Source organism: Equus caballus, chromosome 28, assembly GCF_041296265.1.
Source record: "Equus caballus isolate H_3958 breed thoroughbred chromosome 28, TB-T2T, whole genome shotgun sequence".
NCBI classification, from domain to species: domain Eukaryota; kingdom Metazoa; phylum Chordata; class Mammalia; order Perissodactyla; family Equidae; genus Equus; species Equus caballus.
In genome coordinates this window covers 51,156,372-51,181,109 of record NC_091711.1, presented here as the reverse complement: position 1 = coordinate 51,181,109, position 24,738 = coordinate 51,156,372, and the positions used below count along the sequence as shown (strand labels likewise).

Sequence of the window (24,738 nt, the reverse complement as noted above, 5' to 3'; positions counted from 1 at the left end):
GCAGGGCTCTGTGGTGTGGACGGGACGGGGGCCATCCCTCAGGGGTGTGCTGAGCTGGCTGCCCTGGCAGGTGGACTGGCCCCTCAACATCGTCATCACCGAGAGCTGCCTGAGCAGGTACAGTGGCATCTTCTCCTTCCTGCTGCAGCTGAAGCTCATGATGTGGACGCTCAAGGACGTCTGCTTCCACCTCAAGCGCACAGGTGAGGCCTGGCTGGAGCCTGGGCGTGCCCTTGGCTGTGGCTGCAGCTCACCCCTCACCCTCTGCAGCGCTGGTGAGCCACGTGGCCAGCTCCGTGCAGTTCCGCCAGCTGCAGCTTTTCAAGCACGAGATGCAGCACTTCGTGAAGGTCATCCAGGGTTACATCGCCAACCAGATCCTGCACGTCAGCTGGTGCGAGTTCCGTGCCAGGCTGGCTGTGGTGGGTGACCTCGAGGAGATCCAGCGGGCCCACGCCGAGTACCTGCACAAGGCTGTCTTCAGGTGAGGCATGGGTGCCTGGGGCTGTGTCCCCCGAGGTCGGGCGTGCCCCACCAGCAGCACCCACCTTGCTCCCCCAGGGGCCTGTTGACGGAGAAGGCGGCGCCTGTCATGAACATCATCCACAGCATCTTCAGCCTCATCCTCAAGTTCCGCAGCCAGCTCATCTCCCAGCCCTGGGGCCCGGCCAGTGGCCCCCGGGGTGCCGAGCACCCCAACTTCGCCCTCATGCAGCAGTCCTACAGTACCTTCAAGTACTATTCCCACTTTCTCTTCAAAGGTGACCCATCCCCCATGGGCTTGGCAGGGGTCACAGGGTGGGCCCCAGCTGAGCTGCTCCCTGACACCCCTGCCCCCACCCCAGTGGTGACCAAGCTGGTGAACCGCGGCTACCAGCCCCACCTGGAGGACTTCCTGCTGCGCATCAACTTCAACAACTACTACCAGGATGCCTGAGGGCTGCTCGGGTGAGGCAGGGCGTGTGGCAGACGGGCCACCTGCCCCTCAGCACTGGTCTCTCCTGGGTGGGTCCTGAGGCCAAGGCAGGGACAGAATGACCACACAGAGATGGGTGGAGGAAGCTACTGGTTTATTTAGGGGCTGTGTCTCCCTGACAAGCAGGAGCTATGCAGTGCCAGCACCACCCACGCACCCCCAGGCTGGAAAGGTGGGTGGGGGTGCCACGTCCCCAGGCCGGGCTTGCTGGGCACGTGTCCTCACAGAAGCGGCTCTTCAGGGAGCGTGTGGACCTGGGCCGTGCTGTGCTGCTGAGTTGGCGTCAGACAGAGACGGGTCAGGGCCTGACTGGACGTCTCTGCCGTCATGGAGAGACGGGTGTGGGGGGCTGTGCACTGGCTGGGCACCGCCTCATGGACTCAGCAGGACTCAGGGCCTTGGGACCTCCAGGTGTGGAGGCCTCCAAGGCGGTTTACGAGGATCACGTCACACACAGTTCTGCCGCCCAGAGCGGGGGCTTGCTGCTGTAGGAGCGCCGCCTGCCAGACGCCCCACCAGCCCCCTCAGGCTCTGCCGCCTCTGAGACCTCAGCAGCCTCCTCTGCCCTGTGGTAAGGGGCCTCCAGCAGCTTCAGCACCCGCCGCACCTGGAGAAGAGCAAGGGAAGGTGTTGGGGCCTCCCTCCCTCCCAGGCCCAGCCCTCGCTACAGGCCCATGGGCAGAGGAGGGACCGGTGTGCGCTTGCCTCTGAGAAGTCCCCACTCTCGGCAGCCTCGATGGCAGTCTGTGCGATGTAGTTCCGCAGGACGTACTTGGGGTTGTTGGCATGCATGACACGCACACGCTCAGCCTGCCAGGCCTCCGGGTCCCCGGCACCCTCCTTGTCCTGCTCCAGCCGGGCTCTGGAATCACACCCCAGCTCAGCTTTCCAGCAGATGCAACCCCACCCTCCACATTTGGTCCCCTGCATGGGTTGTGTGCAGCTACCTCACGGGGAGATGGTGACACTGGCCATCAGCGCTCTGATGACCCAGAGCCTCGCTGACCTCGGACACAGGGCTGGCCTCACCTGTATGCCTGGAGCCAGTCGGCCCAGTGGCCCCTGTTCCTGCTCAGCAGCTCGGCCGGGCTCAGCTGCTCCAGCCGCGACTGCTGCTCGACGCGCTCCAGCTCCTTTGTGACGTTTGCCCGGGTACCAATGAGCGCGAAGAGCTGCGGGTTCGACTGTGCCAGCATCAACATCATCGAGAGCTGCCTGTGCGGAGTGGGCAGCATGAGGTGCATCCAGGAGGCTGCAGCATCCCCACCACCGGCTGTGGACTGTGTCCTGAGACCACCAGGGACTTCGATGCCACACCCCTACCTAGAGCCCCACTGGGAGTGAGCCCTGGCCTGACGCATGAGGCAGGCACAGGGGGCACCTACCAAGTGTCCACCCTTGTTCTGCAGCAGCCCCTCCGTGCGGCAGGACACAGATGTGCCCCGAGGGACAGGTGCCTCGGGCTGACTGGGCGGGCCCCTGGGGTGGGTAGGACACCATCTCTCTGCTGCTTGGCACCTGCCTACATCCCAAACCAGCACCAACTTCCTCCAGGAGGAAGTCACTGCTGTCACTCCTCCTGTGCCCATAGGGCTGGGTCCTTCCCCACTTCCAGAAGAGTCTGGGGGGACAGGCCCCGACACCCCTTCCCCAGTCGTATTGGCCTTGTATTCGGCAGGTCCTACCAGCTGGTCCTCCCCACTGCATCCTGGGAGCCATCAGTCCAGTGCCCACACTGCTATATTAAATTCCTTCCTCATCACAATTTGTTGGTTTATTTGTCAGAACCCACAACCAGCACTTCAGTGTCTGATCCTGAGTATGGGCCACACCCTTGGGACACGGGGTTCTTCCCAGTGGGAGACGGTGGGCAAAGCATGCTCTGCTGGAAACCTGAAGGCCCACAGGCTCTTCCTGGGCAGACCCAAGAGCTGTTCTGCGAAGCCACCCCAGCACAGAGACCATCATAGGCTAGCCCGTGCTGCCTGGCCTTCCCTCTGACCCAGCACCGCAGGGACAGGAACCTGACCACCCACCCTTCCTGGGAGCGGAACAGCTGCCTGGGCCCCCAGCTCACTGTCTCCAACATTCCCTACCGTGCACGTTCCATTCTAAATGTTCCTCCCTCTCTGGAAACAAATTCCAAGAAAACAAGACCTGAGTACCCACCGGGGATCCATCTGGGGTCGGAAGGCGAGTCTCAGTTCCTCCAGGGAGGCACACTGTGTGGTCAGCGCAGCCAGGAACTCGGTCAGGCCCAGAGACTCTGGCCCAGCTGGGAAGGAGCTCAGCAAGTAGAAGGTGTTGGTGAAGTCAGCACCTGTGACATGCAGCTGCTCAGGGCGCTGGGGGCAGGGGCTGGGCCCTGACATGCCCTTCTGCAACCCCATCTGAACACCAGACTGACCCACACTCGTCCATCCAGCAGGTGTGCAGAGCTCTCCTCAGGGTCAGGTCCAGGGACTCCTGACCACTCCTCTCCAGCCTGTTCCTCAGCCCCAACCCTCTACCACCCAGCTCGGCCACCACTCTGAACGTGGTGAGTCACTCTCTCAAGGCCTCCAAGCCCTGATTTCTTCATCTGTAAAATGGGTAAATAGAGCAAAGGCACTGAAGTCACCCCTGGCCCTTGTTGCAACCCCACTGCCTACTCTAGGAGCTGTGTGTCGAGGAGAAGCCACAGAAACATACCCAGCACCGGGCTCAACATGTAACACACACTGTGGGACCCTCAGGCTGACTTGTTAAAACCCAATGTCACCATAACCCCTAAGAAAACATCCCAAAAATTCACACAAAGGAAATGAGAAGGGAATCAAAGCAGTATACTAGAAAAAACCAACGCAACAGTGAAAGCAGCCACAGGGAAGATGAGTGACGGAAGTGATGTGAGACACACAAGTCTCTCCTATCAGTAATCACTTTAAAAGTAACAGGACTAATCTCCAGTCAAAAGGCAGAGATTGGCAGAATGGATTAAAAAAGACATGATCCAACCACACATTGTCTATGTGATACTCACTCTAGACTTGAGTAAGTTGAAAGAGATGTTGGGAAAATACCCCATGCAGACAGTGACCCAGAGAGCTGGGCAGCCATGCTCATTTCAGACAAAAGAGGCTTTGTCTGAAAGACAAAGAAGAGCATTATATGTTGATAAAAGTCAGTTTATCAAGAAGATGTAACAATTATAAACATAGGCACCACATGAGCCCCAAATATATAAAACAAACATTCACAGAATTGAAGGGCGACAGAGAAGAAGAGTTCTATAGTAAAGGTTGCAGACTTCAACATTCTGCCTTCAACAATGGATGAAACATCCAGACGGGGATCAGTAAGGGCACAGAGGACTTGAACATGCAAACCAGCCAGATCAAGCAGATGCACAGAGAGCATTCTATCCAACCAGAGCAGGACGCACGATCGTCAGTGCACATGGGACATTCTCCAGGGCAGACCACAGGTTAGGCCATAAAACAAGTCTTGATGCATTTAAAAAGACCAGTATCTTCTCACACCACAGTGGAAAGGAGCTAGCGATCACAAACGGAAGGAAAACTGGAAAGTTCACAAGTAATGTGAAAATTAAACAATGCAGTCAACCAGTGAGTCTAAAAAGAAATCACAAGGGAAATTAGAAAATAGAAGGAGGTATGAAAGTGAAAACAGCATGCCAAAACCCGGGGTACAGCAAAGGCCACACTCGTAGGGAAATTTATAGCTGTAAATGACTACATGAAAAGAGCAGATCTCTCATCACAAGAAGATAAATTTGTAACTATATGTGGTGATCATTTCACAGTACGTACATATATTGATTCAAGGTGTTCACCTGAAACCAATACAGGCATGCCTTGTTCTACTGTGCTTTGTAGATCGTGTGTTTTTTACAAGACCCTCCACCAGCACGAAGTGACTTGCTGAAGGTTCAGATGACTGTTAGCATTTTTTAGCAATAAAATATTTTGTAATTAGACATAATGCTATTGCACACTTAACAGACTATAGTGTAAACACAGATTTCATATGCACTGGGAAACCAAAAGACTCATGTGACTTGCTTTATTGCGATATTTACTTGATTGTGGTGGTCTGGAACCAAACCCATAACATCTCCAAGGTATGCCTGTATAATGTTATATGTCAATTATATTTCAACTTGGGAAAAAAAGAGAAGATCTCAAATCAATAACCTTATCTGAAAAGAACAAAATAAGACCAAAGTTAGCAGAAGGGAAGGAAATAATAAAGATTAGAGCAGAGATAAATGAAATAGAGAACAGAAAAACAATAAGAGAAAATCAATGAAACCAAGAGTTGACTCTGAAAAGATGAACAAAATTGACAAACTTTTAGCTACAGTAACAAAGAAAACGAGAAAAGACACAAATAACTAAAATCAGAAGTGACAGAAGGGACATCACTACTGATTACACAGAAGCAAAAGACTAAGAATACTATGAACAATTATGTATCAATAGATTGGACAACTTAGATGCCATAGACAAACTCTTAGAAACACACAAATTGCCAAACCTGACTCAAGAAGAAATAGACAATCTAAATAGTCATATAACAAATAAGGAGATTGAATCAGTGATCAAAAACTTCCCAACATGAGGCTGGCCCCATGGCCGAGTGGTTAAGTTCACGTGCTCTGCTTTGGCGGCCCAGGGTTTCACCAGTTCGAATCCTGGGCATGGACCCAGCCCCACTCATGAAGCCACGCTGAGGCGGTGTCCCATGTGCCACAACTATAAGGACCCACAACTAAAATACACAACTGGGTACCAGGGAGGCTTTGGGGAGAAGAAGGAAAATTTAAAAAAAAAACCAAAAACTTCCCAACAAAGAAAGTTAGGTCCAGAGAGCTTTGCTGGTGGTTTCTACCAAACATTTAAAGAAGAATTAACACCAAGTCCTCAAATTCTCCCAAAATGTGGGAGGGAACACTTCCTAACTCATTTATGAGACCACCATTGCCCTGATACCAAAGCCAAACAAAGATACTATAAGAAGAAAACTACCGAGCAATATCCCTTGTAAATACGGATGTAAAAATCCTCAAGAAAATATTAGCAAATCCAAACCATCAGTATAGTAAAAAGATTATATACCATGACCAAGTGGGATTTATCCCCAGAATGCAAGGATATTCCACAGACTGAATGTTTGTTTCTCCCCGCAATTCGTACATTGAAACCCAAATCCCCAGTGTGATGGTATTTGGAACTGGGGTCTCTGGGAGGCGGGCAGGTCATGAGCTGGGCCCTCATCCTGGAATCAGTGCCCTTACGAGAAGAGGCCCGAGCGCTGGCTCCTCCTCTCCTCCCTGTGAGGACCCGACACGCAGGCCGTGTCTGTCAACAAGGAAGAGGGCCCTCACCAATGACCCGACCAGGCCACACCTTGACCTTGGACGTCCAGCCTCCAGAACTGTGAGAAATAAATGTCTGTTGTGTAAGCCCCCCGACTGTGGTCATTTATTATAGCAGCTTAGACAGACCAGGACAGGGTATAAACGAAGGAGTAAAGCAGCATGATCGCTGCAGCCGATGCAAAATGGAAAAACACTCAAACTGGGAATAGAAGGAAACTTCCTCAACTTGATAAAAGCCCACCGGTAACATCCTGCTCAACCGCAGAAGACTGGACGCTCTCCCCTGGATCAGAACCAACAAATGGGCCCACTTTAGCCACTTCTACTCAACACAGTACAAGTTCTAGCCAGAGCACTCAGGTAAGTTAAAGATATGATCCAGCAATTCCACTCCTAAATGTATATACCTCAAGGAACTGAAAAGAGGGACCCAAACACATATCTGCACATCTACTTTCACCGCAGCATTACTCACGATTGCCAAAGGGTGAAAACCAGGTGTGCACGAGGAAATGATGGATAACAAAACGTGGTCGGCGCAGACAGTGGAATATTCAGCCTTAAAAGAAGTAAAATCCTGACACTACAACACTGAGGAACCCTGAAGACATTATGTTCAATGAAATAAGCCAGAAATAAGCCAAAACTATATGAATCCGCTGGTATGAGGTCCCTAGAGTCATCCAATTCAGAGACAAAAAGTAGAACAGAGGTTTCCAGGGGCTGGGGGGCGGGGGGGGGGGAGCTGGTGTTTAAAGGGGATATTTTCATTTTGGGAAGACGAGAAGGTTCTGGAGATGGATGGTGGTAGTGGTTGCACAACAATTCGAATGTACCTGATGCCACTGAATCACACACTGAGAAATGGTTAAAAGGGTAAACTTCACGTTATGTATATTCTAGTACAACGAAAATACGGAGCCCCCACTGTGGCGTGTGCACCCCGCCCATGCTCACCGGTCAGGTGCATGGTCTCCAGCAGCTTGGCCACCAGCACTGCATCCTCCTCCTGCTCGGCCTGCACCAGGCCCAGCTTCCTGCGCATCTTCTGCAGATAGTGCCTGTGGAACTCGGCGTCAAACTCTTCGGCCAGGATGGCCTCACCCAGCTCTCGGGGCAGCTCGGGCTCCAGGGCCTCGGCCAGCTTCTGCAGGTTCCATTTGCACACCTCGGGCTGTTTGCTGTACGTGTAGCGCCCCGCGTTGTCAGAGGCATTGCACACGTGGTCGGGATCGTACCTGCCACATAGGGTGAGAGAACCTTGGTGTTGCTCAAGGGGACCTGTTGAAGACGATGCAGGCCCCCAGGGAGCACCCAAAGGCACTGCCTGTGTGGCTGCTGCTCTCCTACCCTGGCCGGCAGGGGCCTTGGCCCTATAGGCTCAGGTCAAGGACCCTGCAGCTGCCCTTCACTCTCTCCTGCCCAAACAATCAGCCACCAGCCCTGACGGCTCTACCTCAGGAGCAGGGAAGCCACATTGCCCAGCGCTGCCCCCGGGCGGATGCTCCTGGCCGGGCACGGCCCCTTCCTGCTCATCACCTGCCCCCGCCCTGCCCCTCTTGTCCATTTTCAACTCAGGAGTGGAGGGACCCTTTTAAAAATGCATCTCTGCTCAAAACTCTCCAGGGGACTCCTGCCTCTGGGGATGGCCCAGCAGGCGCTGCTGAGAACTGCACACTGAACAAAGCGCTGACAGAAGCACCGCATGTGTCACAGGGCCTTCCACGGTGCCCACTGTCAGAGCCCCTCCCGGCAGCATCCCTGCTGGGCAGCAGGACTGCACGAGGCCCACATGCCAGCCCCGGGCTGCTCACCTGTCCAAGAAGCCGAAGGGCCCGTAGTCGATGGTGAGCCCCACGATGCTCATGTTGTCTGTGTTGAGCACGCCATGGCAGAAGCCGACACACTGCCACTCAGCCACCATCCGGGCCGTGCGACGCGTCACCTGTGGCAGGACGGGCACTGGTCACTCCCCGCCCTCCCCCTCCCTGAAGCTGTGCTCCTCTGAGCAGTTCTCACTCTCCGGTGACATCTGTGGGGTCTGTCCCAGTGCCCTGTCATCCCAACCAACACTCAGCCATGGGGAGAAGGCTTAAGAGTATTCAAGGAGGAAAAAGTATTTTGGATGAGTCAATATGTGTGGGCTTTAATCCCTGCATACACCGTCTATCTCTTTTATATACTCACTGATTTTGGCTTTTATTCAAACCAAAACATCAGGGAACCCTGGTGATCCCACGACTCAGGCCAGTCGGACGACTATGTGGAAATGAGGAGGTTGCCTGATTATCAGGCAAAACCTGTGCCTGCGGGCCAGCCTGGCCCTTGGGGAAGGAGGCTCAAATGGCTGACATGCCCAGGCCAGGTCCGGCTGCCAGGCCTGCTGCTCACCCCCCGCCCAGCCCACTGCACAGGCCCCAGGCCTCCTGAGAACACACTGACCGCAGGGGCAGCCAGAGCCCTGCAAGACGCAGGGCCACACCCAGGGTCCCACTGCCCAGCGTCCAGAGACGCCGGCTCACACATGCCACCCTCATGCAGGCTGAGGACGCTCCAGGAATTGGGCAGCACTGTCCTCTCAGTCAGACAGAGACCGAAGCTCAGAGAGGCAGAGTGACCTGCCCAAGTCACCCGCCACAGGCGTGAGCTGAGCCCCAACACTCCTCCTGGCGTCCCTCGGCCCAGGCACACACCCACATGAAGGACAGGAAGAAAGAGTGTGGCGCAGGTAGGGGAAGGGGAGTGACCAGTGCAGGATGGGGCCCTACAAACTCCTGCTTGGCACCCACTTCTGGAGCAAAGAGCGTTGCCCCATGGGCCCTCCAGCCCCAGGCAGACAGGCCTCAGGCCCCGCCCCCTCCTCTGCTTCCACCACTGATGCTGCAGGCCCGGAGCCTGACCAGGTGAGGCCCAGCACCCCCCTGCACTCTAAACGTCACAGTGGGACACCTGCACTGCCTGTGGGATGGGGGCCACACCTGATCACTCTGGGGGACCCAGACCCAAGCCAGGGTAGTCAGCAACTCCCCTGGATCGAGAGACTGGGCTGGCTAAGGTGTATGTGGTTGGGGCCACTGTGAGCCCAGGCCCCACGCAGAAGGTGCCCAGCACCCGCCAGCACCCAGGCTCCCACCCAGGGAGAATCCTTCCCTCCAAAGTTCCCCTGCTGGCGGAGGCCCCGCTGGGCGTGGCAGGCGGGCGCAGCACGTGGGCCCCATCAGCGCCGCTCAAACAAAGTGATCCTTCAGGGGCCAGCCTGCTGGCACGGAGGTTAAGTTCGCATGTTGTGCTTTGGTGGCCTGGGGCTGGCCGGTTGGGATCCCAGGTGCGGATCTACAAACTGCTTGTCAAGCCATGCTGTGGCAGGCGTCCCACGCATAAAATAGAGGAAGATGGCATGGCCTAGGGCCAGTCTTCCTTAGAAAAACCACAACAAAAAAAACCAAAGTGACCCTTGGTTTGTTCCAGGACCCATGACCCTCCACACAGTGTTTTTGAGAAGTCAGCCCTGGTCAAAGCCAGCAGGTGGTGAGGAGGGTTTGGACAGGAGGGCGACTCAGACAGAAGGGCAGGAACAGCAAGTGAAAACCACTGTCCATCAGCCAAAACTGACCACGTCTTCACTGGCGGGTGGTGGTGGGGACATCTGGCGTCTGCCCACAGGGACGGGGGTGTGCAGCCCCCACCTACCTCCCGGAAGAAAGCAGCATTCCTCTGTACACTGTCACTGGCGTGAGCAGCCTGGATTTCGGGGTAAAAACTGCCGATCACGTAGTCAAGCATCTGCACCCGGATGTCGTTTCTCCCCACACTGGGGCCCGCGCGGCCCGTGTGCTCATCTGTGGACTTAAAAATCTCAAAGGAGCCGAACCTGGAGGGAAGACCCGTGTTTTCAACAGGTTAAACAAGACCCCACCTCCTTGCAAAAAAAAAGAAAAAAGAAAGGAGTCTGGCTGCTCAATCTTGCAGCCCATAGTGGGAAGAATACCTTGATTAAAACAAAACGAACAAAAACATCTCTCCCTTCAATGATGCAAGTACAGACCATCACTTCTGGCCAACTTCCAGGCAGCCCAGGGCATCTGCGGAGGGCCAGGAGCCACACAGCTGTCCCCACCCTGACTCCATGATGAGAAGAAGGGCTCTGTTCATCCTCCCACTCCAAGAGGCGTCCCGCAGTGGGGAGACGAGCAGGCCAGCTCTGCTATGGACACTGTGCCTGTGAGCGGTCAGCAGTGGTTCTGCACCGGGGTCCTTATGCCCCTAGGGGACCTGAGTTAACGTCTAGGGACATTTTTGGTTGTCACAACTGGGGTTACCACTAGCAACTATTGGGTAGAGGCCAGGGATGCCATCCTACATCCTACAAGGCACAGGCCAGCCCCACAGCAAGAATGACCTGGTCAAAATGCCAGTGGTGCTGCTGTGGAGCGAAACCCTGGGCCTCCCGGGATGAAGCTGACAGCTACCCTGGCTCCTCCCATTCCCCAGAGGACAGGGGCCGTCAGCTTCAGGTGTGGGCAGCAGGCAGACACCTGGGGACCGGCCTGGTGACAGTGTGCCGGGTGCCCCCAACACGCACAGGGTCAGCCTGGGTCAGCCGGGCCCACCGGACAGGAGAACCACAAGATCACGAGAGCCGCCTCCTGCCAGGTGATCAGCACCAAAAGGTGTTTGATGCCAGACAGCACGGTGACATCAAGGACCAACAGGCTCACACCAGAGACAGAGCTGGAGAGGCCTCCAGGCACGACGGGGCAGCGAGGAAGCACATCAGGCGGGCAACAGCCCTTACGTGTGGCAACATGAAACCTGTCTCGGCGAGTCTGATGTAGCTCCCCATCATAAACTCCACAAGCAGCTCTGCACGTGCCCCTTCCCAGAAGCCCACGTCTGGGCACCCAGCTCTCATTGCCCGAGGTCCTGCTCCCCTTCCCTGGTGCACATGGTACCCCTGCCCGGTCAGCAGCACTCTGGCTGTGGCTGCCGCTCCGTCCCCCATCTCTTGCGGTGGTGACAAGGGCCTGGACAGCGAGTGTGGGAGGCTCAGCACAGCTGTCCACATGCAGGACGGGAGTCCCGACCCAGAAGATGCCCAGTGCCTTTCCCATGTAACTCCCTCCCCGCGGGAGCAAAGCGTCTACTTCACGGACAGTCCCTCCTGCTCTGTGGGGACCAGCCAGGAGCCAAGTCCCGCCGTGTGTGTCACCACAGTGCATTTGCCTCTACCAGACATTCCAGCTGCCTAAGCACAAATCCACCACTGGATAAAGCACGCGTGTAGACAGGCCCGAAGGACCCCGGCATTACCTGAGAAAAGTGGAAGCTATACGCAACACAACTGTGCACTTTTCATATTTTGGATTACCATCATAGAATGCGTCTCGCACGACCGTGGACTGGGACGTGACGCAGGCCCCGGCCCTCGTGGTGGGGATCCCCAGGTGGAACATGGCCTCGCTGCACAGGAACTCTCGGATGCTCGACCGCAGGACTTTGCGACCATCAGCCTGTCTGAAATCAAACACAGAGGTCACTGCGCTGGTCGGGCAGCAAATGGAAGGGACTCAAAGAAAGCAGCCTAAAGGCTTTTTAAAAACAAGTTTACAAGCAGTGTGAGCATCACAGCAAAAACATCTGATCTGGGTGATACTAGATACTGATAAGCCCCAACGTCATCCCAGGTCTGGCAGCACAGCACGGAGTGTCTGGTCTGTGGCTGGAGGCCAGACTAATGCCAAGGACAGTGAAGGCTATGTAGGCTCCAACAGGACCAACCCACTCGAAGTGTTACACATGCACACTTGTGAATCTGCAATTCTGATTTTATGAATTTATTTTACAAAAACACTCTCACGATAATATACACAACAGCATTATTTGTAGCAGGGGAAGGATCTCGGACCACTGCACACAGGCTTGTGTGGCTTCAACTTTTTTTTACACTAAGCCTCTATTTTTGTCTAAGACTTTATTTTTCAGAGCAGTTTTAGGTTCACAGCAGAAGTGATCGGAAGGTTCAGGGGTTTCCCATACACTCCCTGCCCCCATACACGCACAGCCTCCCCCAGTATCGACAGCCTGCACCTCACTGGCACAGCTGTTAGAACTGATAAGCCTGCACCACCACATAAGCATCACGTGGAGTCCACAGTTCACATGAGGGTTCTCTCTTGATGTGCATTCCAAGTGTGTGGACAAATGTCTGACGTGTATCCGTATTTTCACTGCCTGAAAAGCCCCTCTGCCCCTCCTGTTCATCCCTCCCCTGTAACCCCTGATCTTTCACTGTCTCCATAGTTTTGCCTTTTCCAGAATGTCGTGTAGTTGGAATCATACTCATGTCGCCTTTTCAGACTGGCTTCTTTCACTTAGTCATATGCATTTAAGTTTCCTCCAGGTCTTTTCACGGCCTCATAGCTCATTTCTTTTTAGTGCTGAATAATGTTGCATTGCCTGGATGTGCCACAGTTTATTTATCCATTTGCCTACTGAAGGACATCTTGGTTGCTTCCAAGTTTTGGCAATTATGAATAAAGCTGCTGTAAACATCTGTGTGCAGGTTTTTATGTGTTAGTATTGTTTTTAATTTCAAACTCCACTTGTTCATTGCAGTATAAAGTGAGTGACTTTTGTATAGTAACTTTGCATCCTGCAACCTTGCTACAACTGCTTATTAGCTCATTTTTTTATTTCTTTGAGATTTTCTACACAGCTGATCTGTGAACAAAGCTTTATTTCTTCCATCCCAATCTGCATGCCTTTGATTCCCCTGTCTTGCCACCTTCCTGGCACTTCCCGTAGGACGCTGAAAGCAGTGGTGAGAGGGGACGTCTTGCCCTGCTCCTGATCTCAGTGGAAAGCTCTGAGGTTCTCATCATTAAGTAGATGTCAGCTGTAGGTTTTCTGTAGATATTCTTCACCAATTTGAGAAAGTTCCTCTCTATTCCTAGTTAACTTTTTTATCATGAATGGGGGTGTTGGATTTTCTGCATCTACTGATAATGATCATGTGATTTTCCTTCTCTAGCCTGATCTGATGGATTACATTTATTGATTTTTTTTTAAAGATTTTTTCCTTTTTCTCCCCAAAGCCCCCCGATACATAGTTGTACATTTTTAGTTGTGGGTCCTTCTAGTTGTGGCATGTGGGATGCTGCCTCAGCATGGCCTGATGAGCGGCGCCATGTCCATGCCCAGGATCCGAACCGGTGAAACCCTGGGCGGCCGAAGCGGAGCGTGTGAACTTAACCACTCGGCCACGGGGCCGGCCCCCTATTGATCTTCTAATGCTGAACCAGCTTTGCATACATGGAATAAATCCCACTTGGTCATAGTGTATAATTCTTTTTACATATTGCTGGATTTGATTTGCTAGTATTTTGTTGAGGATTTCTGCATCTATGTTCACGAGAGATATTGGTCTGTAGTTTTCCTTTCTTGCATTTTCTTTGTCTGGATTTGGTATTAGGGTAATGCTGGCCTTGGAGAATGAGTTAGGAAGTATTCCCTCTGCTTCTATCCTCTGAAAGAGGTTGTAGACAATTGGTATAATTTCTTCAAATGTTTGATAGAATTCACCAGTGAACCCATTTGGGTTTGGTATTTTGTTTTGGAAAGTTATTAATTGTTGACTCGATTTCTTTAATAGAAACTGAGCCATTCAGATTGTCCATTTCTTCTGGTGTGAGTTTCAGCAGATTGTGTCTTTCCAGGAACTGGTCCATTTCATTTAGGTTATCAAATTTGTAAGCAAAGAGTTGTTCATAATATTCCTTTATTAGCCTTTTAATGTCCCTTGTATCTGTATGATGTCCCCTCTTTCACTTCTAATACTAGTAATTTGTGTCTTCTCTTTCTTAGTTAGCCTGGTTGGAGAATTATTGATTTTATTGATCTTTTCAAAGTACTAGTTTTTGGTTTCACTGATTTTCTATTTTCTATTTCAATGTCATTGACTCCGGCTCTGATTTTTATTATTTCTTTTTTTCCGCTTACTTTGGATTTGATTTGTTCTTCTTTATTTTGGTTTCCTGACGTGGAAGCTTAGATGACTGGTTTTGGTTTTTTTTTTTTTTTTTTTTTGCTGAGGAAGATTCATCCTGAGCTAACATCCGTGCCAATCTTCCTCTATTTTTCATGTGAGACACCGCCACAACATGGCTGATGAGTGGTGTAGGTCCACACCTGGGATCTGAACCTACAAACCTGGGCTGTGGAAGCAGAGCACATTGAACTTAACCACTAGGCCATGGGGCCAGCCCTTAGATCTTTCTTCTTTACTGTTATATGCATTTACTGCTATAAATTTCCCTCAAAGCATTGCTTTTGCTGCAGCCTACAAATTTTAAGTTGTATGTTCATTTTTATTTAGTTCAAAATATTTTAAAATTTCTCTTGAGGTTTCTCTGACTGTTATTTAGAAGTGTAATCTCCAAGTATTTTGGGGTTTTCCAGCCATCTTTCTGTTATCGATTTCTAGTTTAATTCCATTGTGGCCTGTGAGCATACTTTGCATGATTTCTATTCTTTTAAATTTGTTACAGTGTGTTTTATGGCCCAGAATATGGTCTGTCTTGGTGAGTGTTGCACGTGGGCCTGAGAGGAAGATGTGTTCTGTTGTTGCTGAAGCAGTCTACAGACGTCCGTTCTATCCAGTTGTTGGATGCAGCTTTGTCCTTAGTGACTTCCTGCCTGCTGGGTCTGTGCGCTTCTGAGAGGGGTGCTGAGGTCTCCAGCTATGAGGGAGGACTCGTCAGTTCCTCCTCGCAGTTCCATCAGTTTTTGCCTCACCCACTTGGAGGCTCCGTTGTTAGTCACAGACATGGTAAGCACTCTTATGTTGTCTTAGAGAACTGACCCCTTTATCATTACATCATGCCCGTCTTTATCCCTGATAACTTGCCTTAAGTCCCCTCTTTCTGGAATCCATATAGCTTCTCCTGCTTTCTTCTGGGTAGTGTCAGCGTGGTGATCTTCCTCCATCCCTTTACTTTTACTTGGCATCTATCTTTATATCTAAAGTGGGTATCTTGGAGACAACATCCACTTGGGTCTTGTTTGTTGATCCACTCTGACCACCTCTTCTGTTGTAACTGTTGTGCACAGACTGCCGCTCATTGTAATGACTGAGAATAGGGTTCACACGCACATTCCTTCCCATCCTCTACTTTTATCTTTTCACTCTCTTTCTGCCTTTTGTGGTTTTAAATGAACATTTTGTGGTTGCATTTTCTCTCTTCTCATCAGTTCTCTCCCAGCATATCAGTTATATATTTTTTTAAAAGTTTTTTTAAGTGGCTGTCCTAGAGTTTGCAATATACATTTACAACTAAGCCAAGTCTAGTTCACCAGTAGTGTGATACTCATAATAACAGAACCGCCCTTATCCCTCCCACCCACCCCTTGCATCCTCACTGGCATTCATTTCGCTTGCACATCAGCACACACAGGAACATGTATACATCACCGCGCACAGTCGAATACAGCGTTGCTACTATTATTTAGAACAGGTATCTGCTAGATTAAGAAAAAGAAATGTTTTAATTTTACTGTTACTTATTCCTTCTCCTGTGCTCTACCTTTACATAGATCTGAGTTTCTGATCTGTATCATTTTTCTTCTCTCTAAAGAACTTCCGTTAACATTTCTTGCAAGGCAGTCTAATGGCAACAAATTCCCTCAATTTTTGTCTGAGAGAGTCTTGATTTCTCCTTCACTTTTGAAGCATAATTTCGCAGGGTGCAGAATTCTAGGTTGTTGGGGTTTTTTCCTTAACATCTTAAATATTTCACTCCACTCTCTCCTTGCCTGCATGGTTTCTGAGAAGGTGGATGTAGTTCTTACCTTGGTTCCTTTGTAGGGAAGGGGTCTGCTTCCTCTAGCTTCTTTCGCGTTTTCTTCTTTCTCTCTTCTTTTCTGTAGTTTGAAACTGACATGCCGACATGTAGTAACTTTGGGCATCAGTCCCGCTTGGTGTTCTCTGGGCTTCCTGGATCTGTCTGGGGTCTGACATTAATTTTGGGAAATTCTCAGTCATTGCTGTTTCAAATATTCCTTCCTTTCTCCCTTCTGGTATCCCCATTACACACGTGACAGCCTTTGCTGTTGTCCCCAGTTCTTGGATAGTTTGTTCCGTTTTTTTCAGTCTTTGTTCTCTTTGGTTTTCATCTTTAGAGGTTTCTACTGAGGTATTCTCAAGCTCAGAGACTCTTTCCTCAGCCGTGTCCAGTCTACCAGTATGCTTACGAGTGGTATCAGAGGCATTCTCCAATTCCACTATAGTGTTTTTGCTAGAAATTGCTTTCATTTATTTTTGGCCCTTTCTTAGGATTTCTGTCTCTCTGCTTACACTGCCCATCTGTTCTTGCATGTTGCCTACTTTCACCATTAGAGCCCTTGTCGTATTAATCATAGTTGTTTTAAACTCCTGGTCTGATAATTCCAACACCCCTGCCACGTCTGGTTCTGATGCTTGCTCTGTCTCCTCAGACTGTGTTTTTTGCCTTTAGTAGGTCTTGTAATTTTTTCTCAATGGCCAGGCATGATGTACTGGGTAAAGGAACTGCTGTAAAGAGACCTTTACTGATGAAGCGGTGAGCACAGGTGTGGGGGAGGGAGTGTCCTACAGCCCTACGATTGGGCCTGCATCTCTGAGTGAGCCTAGGCCCCTGCACTGTGGATGTCTATCATACTGCTCAGCCATCCCCCTCGAGGTGGGACAGGAAGGTGGGAGGGGTCTGGAGTTGGGTACTTCCCTTCCCCAGGTCACTGAGGGTCTGGTTCAACAGTTTCCCCTGAGGGCTGCCTCGTTAGGAACAGAGTGCTGTGGTTTATTTCAAATGGTTCCTTTTCCTCTCTCCCTGCCAGAAGCGCAAGGGATTTTTCTCCAGTATTCACTGTGAGCACCTGGTAGAATTCCAGGAGATAAACCTTGTAGGAAAGTGGAGACCCCTTATGACGGGGTCCCCTTGGAGTTTTTAACTGAGTTGTCCACACTGAGCCTCCAGCGATTCATTATTTCAGGGCAAGGATCCTGCGGGGGTTTCTGCCCCGGGAAGTTAGGATTGTCTGTATCCACCTGTTGGCCTCTCCAGTGTGGGGCAGGGTTCGCCTTGGGACCTCAACTCTCTGACGGATCGAAGAAGAGCTGCTCAGCTTGCAGTTTGTTCAGCTTTTTACTTGTCATTAGGACGGACTGGTGACTTCCAAGCTTCTTATGTGCAGGACTGGAGATGCTACTATTCTTTAATATTAAAAAAGGAAAGTGGTACAGCCAGAACAGCGGGCCCGCAGGAGGCATGTCCTCAGCCCCTCCTTATCAGATGGGGGGCTGGACCCTTTGGCCTGTAAGAACCCCCATCCAGCAAACACACCAACAAAGTAAGTTTGGATTTCGCACTTGGAGTCAGGCCTGCCTTCCCAGCTCAGCCCGGGACACAGCAGTATCCCAGTGCTCTCCCAGGCAGGAAGGCACCTGCGATACTTAGAAAGCTCTCTAGGGAAAGAACAAAAATACATGGGGAGGTGATGAGCACAACTTCTGTCTTGCCTGGAAGGACTCCAAGGCTGAGTGAGGGTGCCTGCTGCCCTGCTGCACACAGCCTCTGCCAGGAAGAGGCCGGACCTGGGCCCAGAGTGAGCCTGGGTGCTGGGGCCCAGGCCCACAGTCAGTCAAGACCAGACCCAGACTGGCACTCGGGGCTCCGCAGGCCTCCGTGTGTGGGGATGGATCTCAGCCTCCTACCTCACCCTTACCTGGGACCCTGAGTATGGCTCACCCCAGAGCGATGCCTCTGGAAACCAGGCCTGGCAGTCACCCAGGGCTCTTGGCAGGGTGAGTGTGCCTGCCTCTGGCCAGTGTGACCCTGAGTGCACAGTTGCACGCCACTCACCTCCTTCTAGTCTGTCCGAGGAACTGTGCCAGGATAACCTGTCCTCAAATGCCACTCCCTCCACCCCCGGCCCTGGGAATTACTTCTCAGCACAGCTAAACTTCATGTTGTTCAGCAGGAAGCCAGCACTGCCCAAGCTAATCTTGAATCTGGTAAAAATGATCCTGAAAACAAGCGGCCTGTCTTCCTGCCCAGGGCGAGGTTGCCAAAGCAGAAGCCAGAAGTGAACAAAGATTACACAGCAAGGATAAAAGGGCCTCAGAGGGCGGCGCCCCCCCCCCCTCCCGCCCACAGAGCCAACAGGGCACGTAACAACAGTCCCTTCTGTGCCTGCGATGGACCCAGCTAAGGACCAGCTCCTCTGCACCTGCCAGGAGAGGCCTGTCATGGAATCCCAAATCCCACGGCAGGCAGGAGGCAGAGGCAAGAAGCTACCTGCCTATCCCCCAAAACCCACACCTGGGGACTCCAGCAGCAACTGGCCTTAAGCCATTCATGGACACTCTGGACTTCAGCCTCAAGTCTCGTTGAGGCTGGAGACCCCAGGACACATGGTGGTGGGGTGGAGGGTGGCACAAACTTGAGTAAGAATCAAATGATTCCTTTCTTTTAAAGGAAAAAATATTCTAGCAGACCTCAGGTATGGAAACACAGACTTTAAACTTTATGTGTTCATTTGGACAATTTACTTTTGCCAGTTATAAAGATGAACCTTTCTGTGAGAGAATCTGCTCTTGGAAGTCATTTTTTATACTGAAGACTTGAGTTTTAAGATGCTCAAGGAAGAGCAGACCCCGTGGTGAGAAGCATTTACATGTCACTCCAAGGGGAGACACTCTCCCCTCGGCCACCAGGGCACAGTCCTGAGCAGGTTGTTCCAGGCGGTGGTAGGGGTGCCAAGCTTCACTCAGGGAACTTCAGAGACAGACAGAAAAGTCTGAAGACTGGGAGACGAGGAAGAACCAGTTATTCTGAGGATCTGAGATGGTGTTGGTGGGGGTGGGGGGCGCTGTGCAGGGAGAGATGGTCAGTCCTGGAGGGAGGGGAGGTCAGAGCACAGGGGAGTGGCCGGAGGAGAGACACGCTGTCAAGATTTCTTTGAACATAATCTGCCAACTTAGGTGTAATTTTTTAGCCATTCAACAAGCATTTAACAAATATGGACTAAATATTTAACAAATATGACATTTAACATTTAACAAATATGAACTGTTTAGTGGAAAAGAGCAAAATGGACCGTCAGCACCGTCTGCAGCTGAGAAGCAGGCCACCCACAGGAAGAACACCCTGCTGGATCGGGTTACAACACGGCTGGCCCAGGAGTGCTTGGAAGCCTGTGCCTGGGAGAACAGGCATTGGGAGCGCGGACTGAGGGGCCTTGTACCCATCCAGGGCACTGAGGGCACAGCAATCATCTGTGAGTGGACAAGAACATGCCAAGGGTGCTGGAGAGAAGCAGGCTGCCCACCCAGCACTAGAGGAAGGCACGTGCTGTCCGTGAGGCTGCCTGGCAAGTCACCCGCCTGCCGTGGGCAGCGGCTGCTGAACGCTCAGTAAGCATGACCGTTTACTGCAGGAGTGGCTCCCAAGTTCTCGGGTTGTTTACCAGCAGAGAGCATGGGCGGCTGCCAGCGCCGGGGGATCAGACACTCCGCCGACAGGAGCAGGATCCCCGGCGCTGAGCGGGTCAGAGAGGTCAGGGGCACCCGGCAGCAGGAGGTCAGCAGAGGAGGCGGCCCCGTGGCCACAGCACCTCCTTCCTGTTCTCTTGTTCTGGCCTCACGGCCTCGGCACGAGCTGGTCCCTTCCCCAGAACGCTGCCACCCTCACGTTCTACGTCCCTAGATCGAACTTCCCCGGAGTTCCATCTCACACCCAACTGGGGAGGAGGGCTCTGCGGGCACGCTCGCCGCCCCACCACGGGCGTGGACGGCCCTCCAGCCGTCAGCCGGCCCCGGCCCCGGCCCCGGCCCCGACCCACCTGGAGAAGGGCGTGGGGCCGGCGCCCTTGAGCTGCAGCTCCCAGCGCTCGCCGGCCGCCGTGCACACCTCGCCCAGGTACATGGCGGCGCCGTCGCCCAGCTGCCCGGCGAACTGGCCGAACTGGTGGCCGCAGTAGCAGTGCGCGGCGGGCTCGGCGCCCGGCAGCAGCGCGTTCCCGCTGAAGAAGAGCGCGGCCTCGGCCTCGCGCGCCTCGCGGGCGGCGGCGTCGGCGGGCGGCGCGCCCAGGCCCAGCAGCGCCAGCGCGGGCTCCGACAGCGCCACGAGGCGCGGCTGCCGCAGGGGCGCGGGCCGCACGCGGCTGAAGCAGGCCCCGGGCACGGGCCGCGGCGCGGACGGCGCGCCCTCGGGGCCAGGCGGCGGCGTCTCCACGGGCAGCGCGCGCAGGGCGCGGTTGTCGAAGCGCAGCCCCGCCAGCCAGCGGGGCACCGGCTCCATGGCGGGCCCGCGGGCGGCGGCCGAGGCGGGGCGGCGCGCGGGCGGCGGGCGGCGGCCGAGGGGTGGGGACCGGGCGCGGGCGGCCGAGAGCGAGCCCCGGAGCGCGACGCGGAGCGCGGCCATCCACGGCGCCGCTGCGACGGAAGCCCCTTCGCCCCGACCAGAAGCCCCGCCCCGCGCGCCGCGCCGCCCAATCGCCTGGGGGGGCGGTGTCCGCAGCTGCGCCTGCGCGAGCCGCGCCCGCCGAAGCCTGGTTCTCATTGGCTGCGGTGTCCGTCTGTCTACTTCCGCGGTTGTCACTTCTAGGGTGACAGCAGCAGGTCCCCGAGGTCCGGCCCGGGACACACCTGGCACTAAGGCTGTGACATCCCCGGGGGACTCGCGTGGGCCGAGGGCTGTCCGCCCTCGCCGCGCTGGAGTCTGCCCGGGATCGTCCTCTGCTGCACCGCGCCCGGGACCGGAGGGAAAGAACGTGTCTGTGCGGATCCGGCAGGGCCGGCGGGGACGGCTCTGGGCCGGGAGGAGCCTAGAGGAGCAGGGCCGCTGGCGCCTCCCTCGTGCGGGGCCGGGGCTCCCGCGCTCCCTCTGCTTGGATTCCTCGCGGGGCCCGGATCCACTGCTACCCTGTCCACGTCAGCGCCTCATGCCACCTGGTGGTTTTCCTGGCACAGCACTTCTCTCTGAAATGGCTTATTCCCTTATTTTCTTGTTTCTGTGTCTCTCCTCCCCACGCTCTGGGAGGGCAGGAGCCTTGATGATCTGGGGGCTACTGCCCCCTAGAACAGCGCCTGGCCCAGAGAAACCCCCATAGATGCCCAGGAGGCTAGGGTGGGTGCAGGGGCTGGTGGCCAAGCCTGGCCTTGAAGGCCGGCCCCAAGTGAGGAGTTGGGATCAGTGTGGCAGAATGACTCAGGGGTTCGGGTCAGATGAGCCTTGCAGAGCGCCCTTGAGCCTACTGCTGATGCCTGCGTGGAGCACAGGGGTCCTGAGGAGGGGGATGGTCCCAAACCCTTCCCCCACCTGGCTCCAGGTCAAACCCTCGTAGCTGGGCCTGAGACTCCTGACCAACACGTGCGCTCCCTCCTGGCTGGGGCTACCCTGTATTCCAGCAGCCCTGCGAGTCTAGACTTAACTTCAGGGAGCTGCTCAGAACTTTCTCCTAGGGCCACAAAGTGGGCTTCCCAGACCTCTTGTGAACCAGCTCTGCCCTTGCCAGCTGTGTGACCTCGGGGAACCCCTCAACCCCTCTTCAGCTCAGGGTCCTCATGCCTGAGATAGACAATGACACCACCTTCTGCGTGGCGTCAGGAGGAGCGCAGCCAGGAGGTCACACAGATGAGGGAGACAACATGGTGAGGTCCCTTAGGTGGTTGGCACCCTGGAGTGCCCTCCTGCAGCCTGACAGCATCCCTTCCCCCTGGGCCTATCTGAGGTCTTCTCCACCCGGCCTGCTGACAGAGACTTTGTTCCCAGCCTCCTTCGTAACTGCCTAGGAGACCCAGCCTGACCTGGTGTTACCCCACCCCTCTTCCCCAGACCCTCCTGACCCATCTCCTCACCCCCTCTGCCCACTGTCTTACCCACACTCTGGAATCTGGTGAGACTGGGTTATGGAGGCCCTGTGAGTACCAGGCCCTGTGCCCTGCTGGGCTGCCCTCACTGAGCTCACAGCCAGACGGGACACCTGGTAGGTACCAAGGGTTCCAGCAGGTCAGCCCTGGTGACCTTGCCTCTGGCCTCACTGTTGGGCTGCATGGCCTCCTGGATAGGCAGGTGCCGCTGACAGTGCAGGGTCTAAGTGGCCAGGCTGGGCAGGAGCTAGCCTCGGCCCCTCCCCATCCCAAGCCACAAGGAAGACAAGTGGACAGCAGGGCTTGAACATTTAATGAGGCTTGGCTGCCCATGCGTTGCAGGCACAAGCCTTGCAGGACATGGTGGTGCCCTCAAAGACAAGGCACTGGGGCACCTGGCTGCACCCGTGTCCCACACGCAGCACGGCCCTCCTGCCTCCAAGTCTCCAAAGCCCTGTTTGTACTGCCAGCACCTCTCTAAGTCCAGAGTCTTGACTCTGAGTCACCATCTAGCCACCATCCATGTGCACGTCACAGGAAACCTGGGGCACGGCAGTCATGTCAAGGGCCTCCTGCTCTGGCAGCGCCCAGGCAGGTCCAAGCAGGCCTGCTCCTTCCTGTCTGAGAGAAGGTTGCCCACGCTCTCCTAAGCACTTTTTATTTATTTGAAATTGAAATCTTGTTTTTCTGCTTGTCAATGTAAGAAAAATTTGCACTGTAATAAATTCAAATTCTCAGAAATATAGGTGGAGATTCCCAGTAACTCCCCGGGACATGGGGCTGCCTCCCGAGTTGGACGTTCATTTATTCCTCACTGTGTAGCTTCCTTTTTTCACTTCACATCATATCCTGGGCATCACTCTCTGTTGATTCCCTTAGAGGTGGACATTTAGGTCTCTCCCGGCCTTTCCTGACCATAACCGACACTCAGCCAACATCTCTGTGCCCAGGTGTGGTCTGAGGATGGACATAGAAGGCCAGTTGCCATAGCCGATGCCCCACCAGCACTGCCTGGCCTGGCCTTTCCCCTGCCAACCTCAAACAGTAACATCTTGTTTTTGCCAAAGCAACAAACACAAAGTATCTCCTGGACCCCCCACACTGCAGGCTGCTCACCTGAAAGGGGTGCTGGCTCCCTCTGGCTGGCTGGTGTACATGCCACTGGGGGCCCTGTGGTCCTCCACCCAGATCTGAGAGCAGTCCTTTCCTGTGGGAACTGCAGGCCAGGAGGGGTCAGGACCTGGGAAGGGGTGGTGCTCTCCAGTGACTAGAACCAGAGCCCCTGCAGAGCCACTGCGACAGTCCAGCGGACAAGCTACAACAAGGTGGTCCAAGCAGACGAGCAGCTGCTATCCCCTCACCTTGGGCCACACCAGCCTCAGGCCTTTTCTCTTTCAGAAGTGGCTGTCCCTTGGGTTCCATGCATTTAATGGCCCCCAGCTCTTGGACAGACCTCAATTCCCAGTTCCTCCTGCTGTCCCTGGACACCACCTCTCCCCTGATGGGTCCAACACGGACCTCACCTGCTGCCCTTGGAGGGTCTGCCTTGACTTCCCTGCCTTGCTCCTCCCAGCCCAGCAGTGGTCTGGGGGCTGCCCCAAGTCCGGCTGGCCCCCCCCAACATGAGACTAGAGCAGGGCCTTGTCCTCGTCTGCCTCTCCCCCAGGCTGGTCCTCATAGGGAGTGAGGCCTGCTGGATGCAGACCTGCAGGTGACAGGTCAGAGGCTGCCCAGCCTGTGCCCAGCCTGCCCTTCCCTGTCCTACCCTGCACTGCCAGACCTTGGGGTCCCAGCAACACCAGCTCGACCTGTGGAGAGAAGATTCGTCAGGGGCAGCCTTGGGAACCCTCAGCCTACCTCAGGCTAGTGAGATCCACCAGCCCACTGGCCCCTCTTACCAGCCTTCGAAGCTGCACCATGGAGCTGACCTGGGACACAGAGAGGCAGAGAGCAAGGAGACCCTGCATGGTGGGGGGCCAGGCTCCCTGGGAGGCAGACGTGGAGGAAGAGCCCACCCTGCAACCCTGCTAGCCGAGCCCCCCATGCTCCCAGCCACCCTCTGTGCCCATGGGAAGGCCCAAGCCACCTTGGGGCTCGCTGTCCTCTTTCTGGGTGGATCTGAGCTGCTGGTCCCTACAGAGCAGTTTGTTCAGGCCACTGGGCTCACCCCGCCTCCTCCCCTCCTGCATGCCTGGGTCGCATGCCAGGGTCAGGGGCTGAGCAGGGTGAGGGCAGGGGGCTCCTCTGAGTACACTTCTCCTTGGCTGGTGCCCTCGCTGGGCCAGGGTCCATGCTTGGGATGGGCAGGTGCCAGGGCCCCAGGACCTGTATCCTGTGCTGAGAGGCAGGTGGTGGCGGTTAAGTCCCCCAGGACCCAAGGCAGCACCGTCAGCATCCTGCCACCCAGCCCAGGCCTGTTGCCCCTGCTGCCCTTCCGCACCGTGGTCCAGGGGAGAACCCCCTCCCTGTCACTTG

General features: G+C 54.4%; 2 protein-coding genes across 14 annotated transcripts in view; one reads left to right on the top strand and one right to left on the bottom strand.

The window, feature by feature from the left end:
* Positions 1-2,741, top strand: part of TUBGCP6 (tubulin gamma complex component 6) — a 29,084-nt gene extending 26,343 nt beyond the window's left edge. For 4 of the 13 annotated variants that reach the window (XR_011433486.1, XR_011433489.1, XR_002804507.2 and 1 more), the window contains exons 22-26: positions 71-203; positions 271-484; positions 562-761; positions 846-948; positions 1,434-2,741. Coding sequence is in view for 5 of the 13 variants with exons in the window: in XM_023631117.2 (XP_023486885.2) it covers positions 71-203; positions 271-484; positions 562-761; positions 846-937 (639 nt within the window). In the remaining 8 variants the exon portion in view is untranslated. Of the gene's footprint in view, positions 1-70; positions 204-270; positions 485-561; positions 762-845; positions 949-1,102 lie in introns of those variants that run through there. The other 9 variants (XR_002804506.2, XR_011433488.1, XM_014736957.3 and 6 more) reach the window with 4 other exon arrangements.
* Positions 1,054-20,843, bottom strand: SELENOO (selenoprotein O). The gene is made up of 9 exons (XM_023631132.2): positions 20,235-20,843; positions 11,670-11,873; positions 10,050-10,230; positions 8,174-8,304; positions 7,317-7,597; positions 3,146-3,296; positions 2,006-2,191; positions 1,682-1,838; positions 1,054-1,583 (listed from the first exon to the last, which is right to left on the bottom strand). Exons 1-9 carry the CDS (start codon positions 20,813-20,815, stop codon positions 1,410-1,412), a joined length of 2,046 nt encoding a protein of 681 aa, XP_023486900.2. The 5' UTR covers positions 20,816-20,843; the 3' UTR covers positions 1,054-1,409.
* Between the last annotated feature and the right edge of the window lie 3,895 nt (positions 20,844-24,738).